Source organism: Oryza glaberrima, chromosome 8, assembly GCF_000147395.1.
Source record: "Oryza glaberrima chromosome 8, OglaRS2, whole genome shotgun sequence".
NCBI lineage: Eukaryota > Viridiplantae > Streptophyta > Magnoliopsida > Poales > Poaceae > Oryza > Oryza glaberrima.
This window is the reverse complement of record NC_068333.1, coordinates 2,503,669-2,523,712: the sequence shown is the minus strand read 5'-3', so window position 1 is coordinate 2,523,712 and position 20,044 is coordinate 2,503,669. Positions and strand designations below refer to the sequence as shown.

At 38.4% G+C, this 20,044-nt stretch overlaps 3 protein-coding genes across 4 annotated transcripts; 2 read left to right on the top strand and 1 right to left on the bottom strand.

Annotated features, from left to right (window-relative positions):
• Window positions 1-691: 691 nt before the first annotated feature.
• On the bottom strand, window positions 692-4,438 carry LOC127781442 (uncharacterized). Of its 2 annotated transcripts, none has more exons than XM_052308396.1 (9): window positions 4,082-4,438; window positions 3,890-3,943; window positions 3,587-3,670; window positions 2,980-3,105; window positions 2,836-2,903; window positions 2,684-2,753; window positions 2,415-2,480; window positions 2,226-2,303; window positions 692-1,674 (listed from the first exon to the last, which is right to left on the bottom strand). In XM_052308396.1, exons 1-9 carry the CDS (start codon window positions 4,436-4,438, stop codon window positions 1,624-1,626), a joined length of 954 nt encoding a protein of 317 aa, XP_052164356.1. In that variant the 3' UTR covers window positions 692-1,623. The 2 variants fall into 2 exon arrangements, 1 of the variants encoding a protein (XP_052164356.1); XR_008018996.1 differs by having other exon boundaries at window positions 1,654-1,674; window positions 2,226-2,330; window positions 4,082-4,426.
• Window positions 4,439-11,467: 7,029 nt separating this feature from the next.
• LOC127782864 (uncharacterized) lies at window positions 11,468-12,572 on the top strand. The gene has a single exon (XM_052310141.1). It carries the CDS (start codon window positions 11,539-11,541, stop codon window positions 12,367-12,369), a length of 831 nt encoding a protein of 276 aa, XP_052166101.1. The 5' UTR covers window positions 11,468-11,538; the 3' UTR covers window positions 12,370-12,572.
• A 3,875-nt stretch (window positions 12,573-16,447) lies between these two features.
• On the top strand, window positions 16,448-17,568 carry LOC127783078 (uncharacterized). The gene has a single exon (XM_052310343.1). The coding sequence runs from the start codon at window positions 16,512-16,514 to the stop codon at window positions 17,253-17,255; it is 744 nt and encodes a 247-aa protein (XP_052166303.1). The 5' UTR covers window positions 16,448-16,511; the 3' UTR covers window positions 17,256-17,568.
• Window positions 17,569-20,044: the final 2,476 nt, after the last annotated feature.

Below are 20,044 nucleotides of genomic sequence, written 5' to 3'. Positions count from 1 at the left end.
GCAAGACTTGAAAGAAATCAAGTTTTCAAGAAGAATTCAAAGTCAGTCCATTGCAAATTGATCCAATAAAAGATGGGAAGAAAACACAAGCAAGAAACAAAACAAATAAACAACATAACATCGCAGTCAAAGTCTACAAGCTTGACTTATTCTAAACAAAATGTGAATATTTTTTTTCAACAAATATTTTTTTTCCATGGAGACAGTACGCCATGTCTACTAATTTTATCACTTCTTTATACAATAGTTATCTATACTACACTTATCATACACACATTGTGTCTACAAATCTGTAGCCCGCTACTCCTATCTCTCCTCTTTGATCTTCTCGAAATGTCTTTATAGCTGGCTTATAGTTTGTTATTATACCTGCTCTGACATGTGCATCTAGCGCCTAAACGTCAATGAGTATTAGAGACAAATACTGGATCACATAATCTTTTTGGAAATTAAGGAACTGCCCCTTTTATTAAGGGGCAGTTGCCTAAACACAAATACATTTTTTTTTAACAATTGGATCCATGTACTGATCCCTATTAAACAAAAAATCAATCAATTGCAATGGAAAAGTAAACTGCCCTCAAGCAATGAAGCAATCGATAAACAGTTCATTGACTTGTTCATCTGATCACAAGGACATGCAATACCCCCAATACATCTGCTTCTGTTGCTACAGGGCTTGAAGCTATAGCTTTCATTTGGCAGGCTCAGTTCCAAGTGCATTTGGACAAAAAAACAGCCTTGCCAGTACTTTTGTTCCTCGATACAACAACAGGCATCTGATATAACTTTTGGTTCCGTCTATGCCTCCATGGCAGTTAGTACTACCTTGGGCATACACAACTTACTGCATCTATCATCTATGGATATGTGCGATGTCACAAGAGGTGTGTATCTCAGCTGTCATCTTTTTTACCCAATTGGCTAGCAGCTTGATCTCTGAGAGCTTGATTCCGGCCAGGGGAAGTTAACTTTTTTTAGATAAAGAGAGTTTTATTGATCTTAAACAATTACATCGAGAGGATACAATTTTTTCTAAGACCACCCTCGGCCTCTGCATAGCTAGGATGCACACAGCCTATCAATATTATAAAAGAAAAGGAAAAAAAAGCGACACAACTATTACAACCGTGCCGCAGCGAACTACAACCACAAGTAATCTTCATCTCTTATCTCCACCAAAACAACACTTAGACTATCATACGGACTCCCTTTAAAACAATGCCTCCAATGAGGAAATGACGCGTGCACGCGTCATCATTGTCATGTTCCAATCAACTAAGATCAGACCATAGGTTTTCACCTAGGGAAATTCTGTGAACTCCAGACAATGCCTTCAAGAAAGAAAGAAATCCATTGCCAAGTACAACCAATTAAGGTCAGACTTAGGGATTTAACCCTGGACTTAAAGAATTAGTAACAAGTACCGCTTGAATGAAGCCACTAGTATTGTTGCCCCCTCATTCCGAGACAGAACCTCCATATCCCAAACTTAACACAATCACAAAAGGCCACGAACATCATTACCTGCATCCTTCTATAGATACCCTTTGAAGATAATGTCGCGAGAAGCCAAAAAGGCACACGCCCAAAATCCATATCTAGAAAGAGTATGTTGTTCAGTCAGGTATCTACTAGCTTCCGACAAATTGTCATCCCGTCCCCGATTGGCACCTGCAAGTCTCCCAAGAAAACATAGTACATTGTCAACTAAAAAAATAGAGTCAGAGAAGTGATAAAATTAGAAGGCATGGGGTACTGTCTCCATGGAACCATGGTATAAGTATATCACATGAAAATCAAGTAACAAATATTATGGTTGTCACTTGCATCATACTGTTTTCTTCTCACTGAAGTTGTACAAGAAACTGAACATGGTGCTCAAAAGAAAGTTCGGATAAAAGGAGTTATATAGATTTTGGAGCAAATTGATAATTAAAAAGATAGCAAATAGGACTAAACACATTCATGGTATATGTGATCCTGGCTCAAATATGCCACAACATTAGGCAAATAAAACTTCCAGACTTGGGATATGTATTGCGCTTCACTGCGGTACTGCTACACATCAGTGCCAGGACTGAGTTCTCTTCACAAGCTTTAACGGTCAATATACTTGTGCAGGCATATAAATAATTTTCTAAGTCTTTGCAGTAAACACTTGCAAGTAATGACAAATCTAGGCGATAGATAAAAAAATATGAGAGGTGGTGAGAGAAAGAGACCATGCTGATGCTGACACGATTATCCTCCAGAAGTTTCTTGTTGAAGTTCCTTATACTAATTGTCTTTCGATCATTCACCTAAGGAAAAATGTGCCAGATAATTTCCTAAAAAATCAGGAAAGAGTGATCCACTTTCTACCATAAAGCTTCTGTGTCATGTCAAAACTAAAAAAGGGAAAAAAGACTCACTAGTGGATCAGCAACTCTACCATACCAAAGGACATTGTCTATTACAATCAAACCACCAACTCTTACCTGCAACACAACAAAACATAATGCTCAACATACAGATTATAATCAAAACATGTAAGTTATGGTTGCTACATACATGGAACTTATAAATAGGATCATAAAACTTGCAGCAAATCTTCTACAATGTTATAAAAAAGTTATGATCATTGATGACAGTTGACAGACCACAATTGCTATAAGCAAGAAAGGGTTCTATGTAATCTTACTAGCTTAAGTAGAAGTTCATAATACTCCTCATACATTCTCTTGTCTGCATCAACGAATGCAAAGTCATAACTAGAAAAGGTAGAAGAGACAAGATTTGTTAGACCAACTAAGATGTTCAATGATGGATTATACCACAATAAAATTACTGTACCTGTTAGCCTCACCACCATCAATTAGTAACTTTAGGGAATCCGCAGCTAAAGCATGTTTGACATCAACCTAAGGAATTAGGTGATAGATCAGCCCAAGAAATTCATCATGATCCAGAACCCATCAAGCAAAAAGAGGCAATCACCTTGTGTGCAACACCAGCGCGCTGATAGTATTTCTTGGCAACTTCTAGGCATCTTTCATCCCTCTCACAAGCAACCAAACGACCTGATTCAGGAAGAGCTAGTGCTACAGCTAACGACGAATATCCCTGTGCAAAGATTAAACGAATGCTATAATGAAGTTATTGAATTTGCAGAAATCAGTGGCTTTCTACAAAAGTAGCTAATTCACAAGGTTTTGATTGCAATTTGTAGCACTTGAGATAACATGTACCGTGTGGATTATTAATTTATTATTGTACCAGACAGGAAAGACTGCTTGATGATGAAAGGAAAACATATGCAAGAATCAAGCCTCAGTACTACCAGAAGGCTTGTTGCATATAGGATTCAAACGTTGTAGTGCTTGCTTATTATGGTATAGTTTCCAGGGAAAACAACAGATACACGAGTTCTCACAAATATATTGTTAACCAACTGGAGTTTATTTCTCATTTTGATCAACCATCATGCTTTGGTTCTGACAAGAAACAATAACTTTCTAATGTTGTGTTTTTACTTACCTAGAGTGGAAATATGAATAATTTATAATACAAAACAAAGTAACAAACACTAGGTCAGATCACATACTGTATAGACTCCGACTTCAATGCATCGTTGAGCCCCAAGAATTTGCGCAAGCATTGCTAGAAGCTGAGCCTGCGCAGGTGAAACCTAACAAGACAAAGAAACCAGCTGAGAATGTATATATTGTAACTGATTTCCGAAACATCTCTAAACAGTATCATTGCACTTTCAGAAATAAAAGTAATCATGTATGAAGTGGCTTCATTGGACCAATGTTACCTTGAAAAAGATTAGGACTAATTTTATAGGGGAAAATGGTAAATGAGCTCTCTAAGAAGAGTAGCCAAGTTTATCCATGGCACGCACCTGCATTTGGCTCCCTCTCATGGCCGCCGTCTCCTCACGAAGCTCCTTGAGAACCTGATGCATTTTTCCAGCACGGGATAAAACGGAAGCACACATTGGCAAGAGAGCATGACGCGAATTCCGCACCCCAAAATGGCGGCAAAATTTGCTCGAGACGAACCAAGCAGAGAGCGGAGGGAGGGAGACACGCACCGGGTGCTCGCGGACGTTGGCGAGGAGGTACTCGTAGAGCTGCGTCGTCGCGCCCAGCTGCTTCCGCCCCTGCCGCGCCTCCTCCACCGCCGCCGCCGTAGCAGCCGCAGCCGCCGCCGACGAGGAGGAGGAGGAGGAGGAGCAGAGGTGTCGGCGGTGCCATGGGCAAGTGGAGGCGGTCAGGGCTAGCGCTCGGGGGACACGAGTGGTGGCGGCGGAGCCGAACCTGAGAGCCGCAGCCTGCGCCGCCGCGGCCGCCGCCGTCGCCGGCGCCGGCGGCGGGAGGGAGGAGGCGGAGGCGAAGCGGTGCATCGCGGTGGAGACGCGGATTAGCTTGGCGTCGACGAGGCCCCACATGTCAGTGAGGCAACCACGCACGCAAAAAGGCCCAATAAGTATGTGAGAATTAATGGGCTGTCTCTTCTTTTTTTTTCTTTCCCAGCCCATGTCAAAAGCCCAACAAGCCCATGTTAAAAAATTTGCTTTCGCACAGCTGAATGTCTCCTTAAATAAAAAAAATAAACTACAAAACCTCTAAAATGTTATAACGAGTACATTCCTCATGTAAGATGATTTGTTGCAAATACTAACAACAAACTAGACATACTGAGGGCTTCAAACATTGCTACTTACCAAATTTTGGTATTTCTAGAAGCTTTCTCTCTTAAAACACTACGTAAAATTTGGTAATATCAAAATGCGCAAAAAAATTTAGCATTATCAAATTTGGTATGGTTAATTTGAGCATCAAAGTGAACAAGCCTTTAATTCACCATGGACTGATTTGGCCCTTTCGGTATGTAGGTATGATTTGTCTCATGTGATTAATATAGTTTATAAAATAATAAAAATGCTTTTGCTTGTAATATGAAGTTTGGTTTGTATTATTTCTACGCAATATGTTTAGTTTGTATTCCTAAGCGCATAAGGAATTAGATTGTTTTCAAACATTCAAAAAAAAGTTGCAATTTGAGTTTTCTCGTTGGTATCTAATTAGCAACAGTATAATAATTCTTTTTCATATTACCTTAGTATATCTTGATTTTCATTACAAAATATAACCGTAGCGTTAGTACGGGCATATTACTAGTCTCTCTTAGTTGACACGGTCAAACCGGTCATCAGCCGAGTCCCATGGGAGCACTTTACCTCGTTAAGCTCTTAGGCTGCTTGCCAGAGTCCGGGTTCGGAAAGCTTGCCTCCAGCATGGAAAACGGAGCGATCCATTAGCGTGTGATTAATTAAGTATTAGCTATTTTTTTTTCAAAAATGGAACAATATGATTTTTTTTTAAACAACTTTAGTATAGAAACTTTTTACAAAAACACACCGAAATAGCAGTTTGAAAGCGTGCGCGTGAAAATCAAGACAGGAGAGTTCCCAACCTAGACTCTCGAACGCAGGGCGTTGTTAAGCTGTGTTTGGAAGGAGGGGTTGGTTAGGGAACCCTCCTCTCCGCCACATATAACTACACTCCTTAGCATATAATTAATTAAGTATTAGTTTAAAAGTTGAAAAATTGATTCATATGATTTTTAAAGCAACTTTTCTATAGAATTTTTTTTTAAAATACACACCGTAGAATAGTTTGGAAAATGTACACACGAAAATAACGAGAGATAAGTTGAAAAAGAAGGGGAAGACCGTAGCCAACAGGCCAGGGTTGCTATGTTCACCCCGACCGGACACTCGGACAGGATAATATGGTCATGTTATCCCTGCTCGTAGCACCCACATGTACACAACCACACTGAGATCACACACCCGTGTTGCGCCCTAAAATTTATACGCTAAAAAAATACATATTAGTTGTAAATCTATAGCCCTAGATTATTAAAATAGGAGTACAATTATTAAAATAGGATATGATTTATCCTATCGTTATTATTTAGATTACTTAAAATATTTTGTTAGTTTTATTAAATAATGTTTGATATTAACTGTTCCTTTTTAGCAGCGCTGTTCCAAACGAAACCTGTACGTACCTGGCTCATTGTGACGTGATGGTCGGAACTAGGAAGATGCTATGCCTTAATTCCTAGAAGGAGACAATCAGAATTGCAGTTCAGCAATAATATTCCCAACAGGAATATGTTGCATTGCAAAAGATTTTCTTAATTTTCAAAAAGCATGCACCCATATGCTGTTTACGACATACTACATCCGACCAACCATTCGACTTATTTACATTTGCATTAATTTATCTGTTGTGATTTATATTATTATTTAAAGGTATTTTAAGCACAAGCTTATATATATATTTACTAATGTATTGAATATTTTTAATAGAACAAATGATCAAAATTATGTCAAATATCAACAGTATCATATAATTAAAACGGGAGATCGATTCTCTACTTTAGATTAAACCACAAGAAAAGAAAATCTATATAGAATACTAACTCTAGTTTCTAATAGATAATGTCGTTGACTTTTTGTCACACGTTTAACCATTTATCTTATTCAAAAAATTTACATAATTATAATTTATTTTGTTATGAATTGTTTTATCACTTAAAGTACTTTAAGCATGATTTTATATCTTATATATTTGTATAAATTTTTTGAATAAGATGAATTGCTAAAAATATGTTTAAAAGATAACGTTATCTGTTAAAATACGAAGGGGCATGAGATATGTGAACACGCAAATTTTGGTCGTCACTTCAATTGATTGAAAGGGTCCTAGTACACTGATTGATAAGGCAATATCTTTGGATCACAGTAATAATATAGATGCTCTATCAACCTTAGCTAGATCCTGGACAAGAGATTTTAGTTTGGCCAAAATGGAATATAATTAAATTGTCCAAAGTACTCGTCATTTACTTGTACAAATCATGTTGCATACACCACACGTACAAAACATATATTCTCCTGATAAAAAAAAGTATAGTATCAGATGCGATCTCTCAGAAGACAACACATATCTATGCTCTTCTTTTTAAAAAAAAAAAAAACCTTAAGTGATGCTGGTGAGTGATAAATTTGCTGCCATCTACTCCTATTATACCACCTAATATATGGATTTCACTTAATTAAGAGTGATTAATTCATGCGGACTGTTCATTTCCAAGCTTAAGAAAGGGAAAAAAAACATATATTCAACCTATTCCTTGTAAAACATGGGTGTTTAAGCTAGTATCTCAGGAAAATAATTAACCCTTCTCTTGGCTACCAGATTAACAAATTGAGTTTTTTTTCTTAAGTAAATGAAGAGTACTTTGGACAATTTATACAAGTAAATGACGAGTACTTTGGACAAATTTAATTAACCCTTCTCTTGGCTACCAGATTGACTTTGATAAATAACAAATTGACTTTGATAACCATGCATTGACACGCATTTGATCATGATTGACCAGTGCCATTTTAATTAAGCCTTCTAAACAAGTAGAGGATTAGTCGTATTTGTATTCTTCCTGCAGGGTAATCGTGCCGTGCATCGGTGCATGGACGACCAAGTACAGCAGTGTGTACGGTGGATATGATGCAAAAGTCAAACAATGCAGCGAGTATTATTTAATTTAATTGCTAGTAGTAATTAATAAATAATAATCCTCACTAGTACAAAGCACCTAGATATACAGTCAACGCACATGCACTTCATATACCTCAATTCAATGCATGCATACGCTTAGATCTAGCCTGTTCGAGATAGGTGTTAGTTTAGCTAACGTCACCTCCAAAGAAAAAAAAAAGAGAAAGGTCCTGGATTCATATGTAGCCAAAATTATTTTGTAAAATTTAGTCCTATATCTTTACTGATATTATGTTGAATAAGAAAACATAAGTTATTTCTTTACTTATATTATTGCACCGCCTAATATATAGATATATCAAAATTATTTAGTATAATAGTACATGTGGAGCTCAAAAGTTATTTCTTTACTTATATTATTGCACCGCCTATAATATATAGATATATCAAATATACATTATTAGTTTCCCTAAAAAGATATACATTATTAGTGAATATATACTCTTAGCAGCATGATTATTCATTCGCAAACGTTAACCTTTGGTTTGTAGAAAAAATAAATTACAAATAACTAAAAGCATTTCATGCATAATATTATCGAAGCATACTAACATATATAAGTATGAAATTAATTAACTTTCGCTAACTCAGAAAAGAAGAAGGTAGTAGTCAATGCCACCAGCTAATAGAAAATGGAGGAAACATGAATTAAATCATGTTCAAGAAATCGATGGCACCCATAGCTAGAAAACACACAAGAAATGTAAGATTTAAAAACGCCAATGGAAAAAAAATGCCATGACAAAAGTTAGGCATGCCATTAAGCAAGTGTAGTTTGGTTCATCGCAACTGTGGTTTTACCACACTTTTGCCTACTACATGTAATGTGAAGGATGAAACAAAACACGATATTATATACTGCAAGATAATTACGTCCAATTTAAGAATAATTTTGAAACACAAAAAACAAATTTTAGGTGTTTCTCCTGAATGGAACACGTGTACGGCAGGCAAATTTGAAGTCGTCTATATCCATTGACACGTAACGTAGTCAACTTCAATATAAATTAACTGGTATATATACACACTTTAATTAAAGTATAAATTATCGTGCCCATACAAATCAGGTTTCTGTATGTCTTTATGTAGACGTGGGCAATGACAATAACAGGAAATGGATCATTCTACGCAGCGAGAAATATACCATCCATCCATGCATGGTTACACGCATATATTGTGTTGTTCCATTTAAAATTAATTAGGGCATGTTTAGATCCATTTAGAATGGCAAAAGTTTTGGTGATAAAAGTTTTGGCATTGTAAAAGTACTAGTTGGTGTTTAGATGCATGTTAAAGTTTTGCCATTTTAGCACTAAAGTGAGAGAGAAAGAGAGTGGGAATGGTCCCAAAGCACTTTTTGGCACAATTTGCTACTATGGACTAGCAAATGCCAAATGCCAAATTGCCAACTTTTGCTACTAGTGTTTAGATCCAAAATGGCAAAAAGTGCTACAAAATAGCAAAACTTTTGCTATTTTGGAGGATCTAAACAGGGCCTTAGACACTGAGTGTGGTAGCTAGACACTACTTCCTCCGTTTCATATTATAAGACTTTTTAGCATTGTCTATATTCATATATATGTTAATGAATCTAGACATATATGTGTGCCTAGATTTATTAACATCTATATAAATGTGTGTAATACTTAAAAAAATCTTATAGCCTGAAACGGAGATAGTAATTAGTTTGAACACATGATCTTTACTGGATGGAAATTGAGAATCTTTGACCTTAGGATCACCAACCAAATAAATGCCATCTTCACTCCGTTGAATTTTTTCAGGCTGTTTAATTTACACACACCTCATAAATTTAGTACTCGATCTATTATTCCCTCTGTCTCTGAGACGTATTCTGTTTTATTATAGGAGAAGATTCTTACCAATAATTACTCTATTATAATAGCACTTATATAATATATAATTATAATCATACGTATTTTAATATGAATGTAAATATAATTAATTTATAAAAAAAATTAGTAGAGTAATCATTGACCAAAGTCTTATCCTAACAAAAATAAAATACTCCACATATTTTCAAACGGAGGGAGCAATAGATTTACAGAAAAAAAAATAGTATCCAGCATATTCAATATTGAGTATATATTTGCCGCAATGCAACTAGAAAAGTAATTCAAACGGCCATCAACCGATCATTGAGATCAGAAACAAACATAACTGTGAACGACTAGCTCAATTAGTTAGGTTCTTGGAGTAGAATTTGTCCACCTAGATTCAAGTATTTTACCGATTTAGTATAACTGTTCACATTTACAGCTAGTTATTATTTCAATATTAAATAATATGTCTGTTGATATTTAAATATCTTTGGTAACTTTCAACAATCTCAAAATCACCGGTCTAATCTCTCGAAGCTGGAGCTGCTCATACTGAGTAGTGTGCGCATGTGTATATATGAGATTCTGCACGCGCATGTCCGCTGGGATTGTGCTTTAGAGAAAAAGAAACAATATGACCATCAATTTTACTATAAATGATTGTTTATTTAAGCGTACATTGATACCGTGTTTTGAAAAAAACCAATATAAGTAGGGGTGTAAGTGGTTAACCCGTGAAACTCACTTATAGGCTAAAATAAGCCGCAAACCCGCTTATTTTGATATATAAGTGGGTTCGCGGCTCACCCACTTACACCCCTGGAACCACCAATCTATCTTGTGACTTCTCATACTAGCGGTTGCACCTTCCAGCTCACATGATGTGCATGCGAATAGAATGTGCCATGAGTTGGACATTTTCCCATCATGGATCAACTTCTGAGGTTTATAACGTGTGCAATGACGACGACATGGACGCAGAAAACGCATATTTTCTCTGTTTTTTCAAAGGGGAAAAGAAAATCATGGATGATGAAGACTTGCAATGTTGCATGCATGCGCGAATGCAGAGAGGCACTACATAGTTCATTGTTGTGGCTATCTACGTAGTACTCTCCCTCCGTATTTTAATGTATGACGTCGTTGACTTTCGACCTACGTTTGACCATTCGTTTTATTTAAAAATTTTTAGTAAATATAAAAATACTTATGTCATGTTTAAAGAATATTTGATGATAAATCAAGTCACATTAAAATAAATAATAATTACATAAATTTTTTTTTAATAAGACGAATGATCAAATGTTGAAAAAAAATCACGGCTTCATATATTTATATGGAGGTAGTAGCAAAGTCCACTCTTTTGTTAGCAACAACACGTGGCCAGCATCGACGTAGATGGTGAATCCTCGGCCTAGGATCACGGACCAAATTTAATGGTGTATCTGGACTTTGAGTGATTCCATTTGCACCTGTATATTTATTTGTTTTAGAACGTTGTGCATTGCGGTCAAAACCTAAAAATGCTTTGGTATAGCACAGTAAAAAAAATATTATTATTTATAAATAAAAGACAAAGGTCAAATCGATTGAAAAATACTCCCTCCATTCCATAATATAAGGCACAACCATTTTTCTTAGATGTTCCATAATATAAGGCATGCATGCAAGTATGCAATTAACCATGACATCTTCTCTATTAAATTATTATTTTTAAAATCATTCACTTTCAATTATTATATTTATTAGGATGATCCAAACTATAAGATGATAATAATTATTTTTTAGTATTTTAGTTAAAGTGGTTGTGTCTTATATTTTGGAACGGAGACAGTATCAGATAATAAAGTAGAAGTACACAGTAAAAGAAGAGACAAAGGTGAAAGGTGGATCGAGAGCACTCGAAGCGCGCGAGACAATTAAACGGGTCGAATTTGTCACCATATAGTACACGTCTCTTCTCCCATCATAAATACTCCACACAGTCCACTACTTCTACTCGTCGTCTCCCTCGCCGCCGGCCGCCGGCGAACCCAAGATTTCAGTTCAGACGAGCACCAGCCGCCGCCGCCGTGATGATGAAGAAGACATCCAAGGAGCTGGACTACGTGCTGGTGCCGATGGGGATGGCGGTGATGGTGGCGTACCACGCGTGGCTCCTCCTCCGCATCCGGCGGCGGCCGGCGACCACCGTGATCGGCATCAACGCCATCAACCGCCGCATATGGGTGCGCCACGTCATGGAGGAGGCGTCCGGGAAGCACGCCGTGCTGGCGGTGCAGACCATGCGCAACAGCATCATGGCCTCCACCGTCCTCGCCTCCGTCGCCATCACCCTCAGCTCCCTCGTCGCCGCGCTCATGGCCAGCGGCGTCGCCCACGGCATCTTCTCCCCCGGCGCCGGCGACGGCCAGGGCGAGATCGTCGTCGGCGCCGTCGGCGAGACGGCGCTGTCGATCAAGTTCTTCGCCATCCTCGTCTGCTTCCTCGTCGCCTTCCTCCTCAACGTCCAGTCCATCCGCTACTACAGCCACACCGGCATCCTCGTCAACGTGCCGCTCCACGCGCACCGCCACCGCCGCCGCCGACCGGGGCTCGCCGTCGACTACGTGACGGCGACGCTCAACCGCGGCAGCTACTTCTGGTCCCTCGGCGTCCGCGCCTTCTACTTCTCGTGCCCCGTCTTCCTCTGGCTCTTCGGCCCCATCCCCATGTTCGCCTCCTGCCTCGCCATGGTCTGCGCGCTCTACTTCCTCGACGTCTACACCGAGTGGGACGAGAAGCCGGAGGAGGAAGAGGAGCTCAACGGCAATGGCGATGGCGACGACGGCGGCGCCGCCGCGTGCCATGAACAACCCAAGATGGCCGCCGGCAACAGGGTGACGCCTCAGCAAGACGTCGTCTGAAAACTGAAACTCTGAAGGTGTTTGTTGCCTGTGCCTGCATGCAGGTGATCTGGATTCAGCAGCTCGTTGAATCAAGATTAATAATTAGTGTATGTACTTTGGTATAAATAAAATCGCCGTGCCTAGGATTCAATATCTCGTTGAATCCTAGATTTGTCGCGACAAATTCGCATAAAAAATGCTTTGAATTGATGTTAAGTATGAATGCCCTACTTCTTTCATGATGATAATACTTATTGCTTTGGACAAAGCTATAATCAAACTCTAAAAACTTTGACTATAAATAACATTATAGAAGACTATATGTATCTTAAAAAGTATTTCAATAAAATCATATATTTATTAATATTTCTATATATATTGTAACAAAAAATAGTGGTCAATTGTCTTTATTGTGTTTTTTCCAAAATTATAAGTATTATCAAATCCGAGGGAGTAATTTGGTTCTACAAATGGTCTCAGATTTTTAATTACTTCTTAGTACCAGTTAGGACCTTCCTCGATCATGTTTCTACGACACAAGTAAGTGACTTCATGAATACTGTTTTTATAGCTGGTAGTATTATATCTTGTGAAAAGTCAATTACGTTATGTCGTATATAAGATAATAGGAGAACATACACATGCATGTTGTTATTTTCTCAGAAAACAAACTGAAAGGGAACTGCAAACCTCAGACCATCAAGTTCAGACTTCAGAAAGTCTATAGATAAGTACTCCATCCGTTTCTAAATATTTAACACCGTTGATTTTTTAAGCATATGTTTGACCGTTCGTCTTATTAAAAAACTTTTGTGAAACATGTAAAACTACATGTATACATATAAGTATATTTAACAATGAATTAAATGATAGGAAAAAAAAATAATTACTTAATTTTTTTAATAAAACAAACAGTTAAACATATTTAAAAAAGTCAACGGCGTCAAATATTTAGAAACGGAGGGAGTATATTCTTAACGAGACGACAAAATGACTAAACACACCTCACTACCATGCAGCAATTATATAGTAGTACTACTCTTAAAGAAATGAAGGGAGAGAAAATAATACCTTTTGTTTTTCTGGATGATGTATCCTCCGGCATCTTTTTTTATTTTTTTGAAAACTATTCTCCAGCCTCCTGAATCTCGTATGACATTAATGATACCCTTCTCACCTTTTGTACTCTGCAAATGATGCTGAATGCTAGCCTGCAGTAATGTGAATTCTTCATAAATTTAATTTACATCTAGATTATCGAGTCAATTATATAGACTTGTTTGGCATAGCTCTAGCTTCAGCTCCAGCTTCTAGCCAAACAGTTTCAGATTCACCTAAAATGAGAGCGAAGCTGGGTGGACTGGTGGAGTGCTATCACAAAATGAACTAGAGAGGTGGAGCTATAACTCCACTCCAAACTCAACTCTTGAAGTTAAATTTTAAAGTTAATTGGAGCTCTACCAAATAGACCCATAGTTATTGAATTCAAAATGCGCAAAAATTAGGATAAACCTGTTCAGTTCCAGGCTTCCAGCGTTGCGTGATGTACATCATTTGTGGACCTCTGCAGCTGCCATTGTGCAACATGACTTGCAAAGTGTATTACACTCACAAGTTTGTGTGTGAGTACCGAACTCCATCGACAAAACACAAAACATGTCAATAAATTGCCGTGTTTCCTTATGAACAACACATGTACGGTGGGGAAAAAAATTTAAGGTAATCTACATCGATTGGCAAGTTAACATGGTACAAAATTACTGGAGTGCTAACTGATACATTATAATACCTTAATTTTTTATGTTATATAAATAAATTGAAGTGGCAGAACTAATTTGTTTACGTGGGCAACTAATTACTCTATTCCGAAATATAGCATGCATATACGTACCTGAATCCCTTTCTACCCATCCTTTTAGAATCTTTCGGTAGATGCAGAGTGTGGTAGACGCTACCCACATGGCGTCTAACAGTCGATCTGATATAGCCAATTAATCTTTTGACCAAGGATCACGAACCAAATAAGTGATGATACCAAAAGAACATCTCATCAGAGATAGAGAATTAAAGCGAGAGCAAACTTGCATCGCTCTGGTTTGTTCACAGGGCGCGGCCGTTTAGAGTGCTCCTTTTGCGAAAATAATATCAGCAGAGATCATCAGTATGACATTTAAAAACTTCATTCTTTCGGCGTCGTAATAATTTCAATCATCTTTAGTTATATTAGTTAGCTAGGATATCTGGATATGTATTGAATATGATCAGAAAAGCAACTCAAGCACTAGCACGATAACCAAACAAACCATCGATTAGATCTTGCAAGAACCACAGCACCATCAATTCATCATCCAATTCGAGAAATAAGCCAGACGGCATATTCATAAACAAAAAATAATTTATGAATAAAAATTTTATATACTCCCTCCGTACTCGTAAAGGAAGTCGTTTTGGACAGCGGCACGGTCTCCAAAACATAACTTTGACTTCTTGTTTCTATAAAAAATATTTATTGAAAAGTGATATATGTATACTTTTATGAAAGTATTTTTCAAGACAAATCTATTCATATAATTTTTATATTTTTAAGCTCAACAATTCATGATTTATATTTCTAAGGTTTGACTTAAACATTATCCTAAACGACTTTCTTTACGAATACAGAGGGAGTACATGTTTTTAATGATCTAAAATTAAAAGCTGAAAAATAAACTATAATAAAAAAACTTTAAAATCAACTTCAAATTTAAGATTGATAATTCAAATTTTAGCCGATAAGCATACGCATATGAAAAAAAGATGACACCATAATAGAGATGTACAGTTTATTACAGCACATCGATCTCACAACCGCTAACTTGGCATGTCTCTGTATGTGTACTCTATATATTGTTTTTTTTAGAACTACTCTATATATTGGTTAGCTAGCTAGCGAGTACCATCTCTCAGCTGCCATTGCCACCCACTTAATTTGCATGCCTATGGAGTGACAGATAACATTACAATCTGCATTGTGGAACTTTCCACTTTTCAGAATTTTGCATGACCGTTCAAATGGCATATGTAAGATGATGAATCTACACGCATGCAATTGGATTCTCGAATACTTAACTACTCCCTTTGTCCCATTTTAAGTATACTTGTGAGTTTCCGTGTCCAATATATCCGTCATATTTAAAATTTGTTTATGATTAACATTTTTGTTATTATTAGATGATAAAACATAAATAGTACACTTTATGCGTGACTTATTTTTTAATTTTCTTCATATTTTTTTAAATAAAATGAACGGTCAAACGTTGTACATGAAAATCCAGAACTGCACTTAAATAAAAAAATGTGACAAAGGGAGTACTTCCCAACTTAACTCAAATTGGAGAATAACGTGTGTAATGACGACAGCAACAACATTCGCGTTTATAAATCTAATTAAACAGCGGGCTAGCTAGCCAGCACAAACCCCTGCGCATGTGGCCAGCACCAACGTACAAGGTACTTTGAGTTTTCAAACGTGGGAAGCACTTGATCGAAGAATTAATTTAATTAAGCACGATACATATGATGGTCGATCGAGTTCTGTCACCATGTATCTAGACATGTTTTACGACCACGTACACGCTTAGCCAGGGTTCACACTTTAGAATCACACCGAAATTTCGGTAGTTTCGGTGTGACCGAAATTTCATGATTTCCAAACTCTTTTGCACGAAATTATTTGAAATATTAACAGATTGTAACTCTGAATTTGAATATATTTTAACCAAATTTAACAAAAAAATCGAAAAAAAAACCCCAAATATTGACAGAGTTGCTTGCTGGTGGGCAGGGTTAGAAATTCCGGAATGGAATTTCCGGAATTTCAGTCATTTCGGACTCCTTATACGATATTATTTCAGCCAAAATTTTTATCTTTTTTACTTTTTCGTGAAGTTGGTAATATTTTGTTTAAATTTGACCAATATTTATTTAAAAACCGAAAAATTAAACCCTGCCAGTGGGTCCCAAATTACCGAAAATTCAATCTGGCGATCAGCTCCCCCTGCATATAAATACTACCCAGTCCAACGTTGTCCGGCCACTACCGTTGTGCATGCTTGTGTCGTCAACGACGGCGACTAGCAGTAGCAGTAGAGAGTGGCAGTGAGATCAGAAGAGATCGATCCATGAAGCAGCTGGACTACGTGCTGGTGCCGATGGGGATGGCGGTGATGGTGGCGTACCACGCGTGGCTCCTCCTACGCATCCGGCGGCGCCCGGCGACCACCGTGATCGGCATCAACGCCATCAACCGCCGCATCTGGGTGCGCCACGTCATGGAGGAGCCGTCGGGGAAGCACGCCGTGCTGGCGGTGCAGACCATGCGCAACAGCATCATGGCCTCCACCGTACTCGCCTCCGTCGCCATCACCCTCAGCTCCCTCGTCGCCGCGCTCATGGCCAGCGGCGTCGCCCACGGCATCTTCGTCTCCTCCGGCCACGCCGTCGTCGGCGGCGGCGTCGCCGGAGAGGCCGAGCTGTCCGTCAAGTTCTTCGCCATCCTCGTCTGCTTCCTCCTCGCCTTCCTCCTCAACGTGCAGTCCATCCGGTACTACAGCCACACCGGCCTCCTCGTCAACGTGCCGCTCCACGCGCACCGCCACCGCCGCCGCCGCCCGGGGCTCGCCGTCGACTACGTGACGGCGACGCTCAACCGCGGCAGCTACTTCTGGTCCCTCGGCGTCCGCGCCTTCTACTTCTCGTGCCCCGTCTTCCTCTGGCTCTTTGGACCCATCCCCATGTTCGCTGCCTGCCTCGCCATGGTCTGCGCGCTCTACTTCCTCGACGTCTACACCGAGTGGGACAAGGCCGACGACGAGGAAGACGACCTCGACGACGACGATGACGGCTGCGTCCCCGCCAAATGCTAAACAAAGGACGGCCGTCTTGGCGCCGGTAGGGTGACGACTCAGTAGACGGATCGAGATCATCTACCTTAGGTCAGATGACTTTAATGTCACTGACATGTGGGTACATAACAAAGAGGACCATATGTTAGTGACTTAAGTTAAAGGATCTCAATCCTTAGCAGACAACATAGCGGTATGTGAGAGCAACTTTAGTGTACAGTTAAATTGGACTTGCTAAAGGTTAATCCGCATACCCACAGTATGCTTAGTGCCTAGTAAAAAGTCATGCCTCTTAAAATAAACTAAGGCACTAATGCATGATTTGTGCTCTGTTTTTGTGTGCTGTGTGCTTGTGAATGGTGTTGCTAGCTCTTTGAAAATATATATTGGAATAGCATATTAACAGCACATAAAACGGGATGGTTCATTAATACATGATTAATTAAGTATTAATTATTATAAATTTAAATTTTTATTTATTTTTTCTAAAAAAACTTATATATAGAATTTTTCTTACATAAAAATATACCGTTTAGCTATTTGGAAAGCGTGCTAACAAAAAATGAGAAAATTGTAATTTGGAGGTGAAGTTTAGGATAGTATATATGTTTCCCCTATAATCACATCCTAGAAGTGATCTCAGATTTTTAGTACACCGGACCTTATTCGATCTTGTTCTTGTTAACGACCAAATTTGGTAATATCATCATCGGAAAAGAGGATTAGATCGAAGTGGAGTAGAAGGCAGAGATCGATTCGAGAACAGAGCAAGAATCGGCTGGAGTCCGGATCGGCTACGATCAGGATCGGCTGGGTCCGAGTCAGACTGGGTGAGCCGATATAGCCGATTCTGACAATACGACTTGGTATACAACATCGGGTTGAGTTGATATGCTTCAAGATGATTGCCACACATGGATAGAGTCCTGAGAAGGCAATTGTATCTATTAATTAGGATATTTTATATAATCTCCTTAGAGATATGTTTCGGGCAAAAGTCTGCCGTAAAGACTTATGGTATCTTAGAGTTTGTTAGGGATAAGAGTCGTATCCGACATGGACATAGTTTGTAATTTTCGGATATAAATAGACCCCGAACCCCATGTAATCAATGAACACACACGTTCAATACAATTTCGGCGCATCGCCACCCTTTTGCTTTTGTTTTATTTCGACGAGTTCTTACTTTCGGGTTGAGCTGCATCGGTTTCGATCTTCAACAAGAGGTAAAACTTGTTATGACGGCTTGCGTTCTCGAGATTAGTGCTTCCATCTTTATGATACTCTAATCTTGTTTATGTAATTCGTCGAGTTATCATATATCTTACACAATCTCTGGCAATATCGTTATCTAACCTACAATCGGCTAACATCTGTTGGTATAGAGCAGCCAATTAGGTTATATGTCAACGTTGACTTAGATTATATAAGATATCTACCACTCTATGAAACCTTCAGCGGCTTGATTGTCTAGATATTGTTCTTCTTTTCATACTTAATGCTGCATCAGTTGAGTTTGATCTATTAACTCGTGTTTAGAATACCAATCTCTAGCCTGCTTTCTGGTTGCCGATTAGAGTAGTATCGGAGTTTCAGCCGATCTTATCTGATTTAACTATATTTGTTTTATATGCTTTATTGACACGTTAGATCTGCCCTTTATGTCAAGATATTGTTGCATCTAAGTATATTAAGCTTCTGTTTAGTATATTCTGCTTGTTTTAACATCTTAACATAGAGTCGTATCGGAGTATTAGCCGATACATGCTAGATCTATCTGATCGGCTATGCTATGAACATATATAATCCTGTTATTAATATATATTTCGATCTAAGTGATTTATACTGTCTCGGCATGGCGACCGATCTATCCCAGTCACTTGATTTAAGTATATATCGATATAAGAATTATATATTGTTAATATCTACAGCCGATCGAATAGATTTAGTTCTTTATTATCTATTTGCAACTGCCGATCGATTTACATATGACATCGGCTCAGAGATAAATGATACGTCATCGGCACTTAGCCGATCGGCTATCGTTTATAGGTTTAACCGCGGTTTGTTTGTCTTTATTTCTTGTTGATTGCAGGATCAAATCAACTGGCACGCTAGCATACCCGAAGGCGAGTTTTGGACCTGCATTGGAGTTAAGCAGATCTCCTAGGCCTCGTGTTTTACGTCAACAGTTCCCTACTATATATGTGACAACTGATAAAGTCAGTGCCGTCATGTGCTATTGCTATAGCTAGCAGCCTGGTATTATATTTTAAATTTTTATAGACACTAGAAAAAAATGCCCGTGCGTTGAAGGCTATTTTAATTTTATTGTTGTTATATACGGTCTAGTTAAGGCATTTTATTGCTGTTATACAGTCTAGTTAAGATAAAATTCACTGTGGGAATTTACTTGGATATATATATTTTAGAAAATCATGAGCTGTAATTAAAAGTTCGATCGTCTTAAGTTAGCACGCGAGTTTTTCTAAAGAGAATTCTTATACGAATCTTTCTATATTTCAAAAAAACCGAATGAACTTAAAAACCGACTCATATACGGATGATTTACTAAATACCGACAAAAACATTTTCAATTTTTATAATAGTAGAGATAGAGATTTGCATGCTTGCATAATTATAAGTCAATTACGTTAATAAACTAAAAATGGAAATTCAAACCTCAAACAATCAGCTCTGAACATTTATCTCCCCCTATAATTCATTCATCAAATCCCACGGTCCAGAATCATCGAATCCAACGGCCCGAGATCGTCGCGGACCCTCTCCCCTCCGCACGAGCTCCTCAC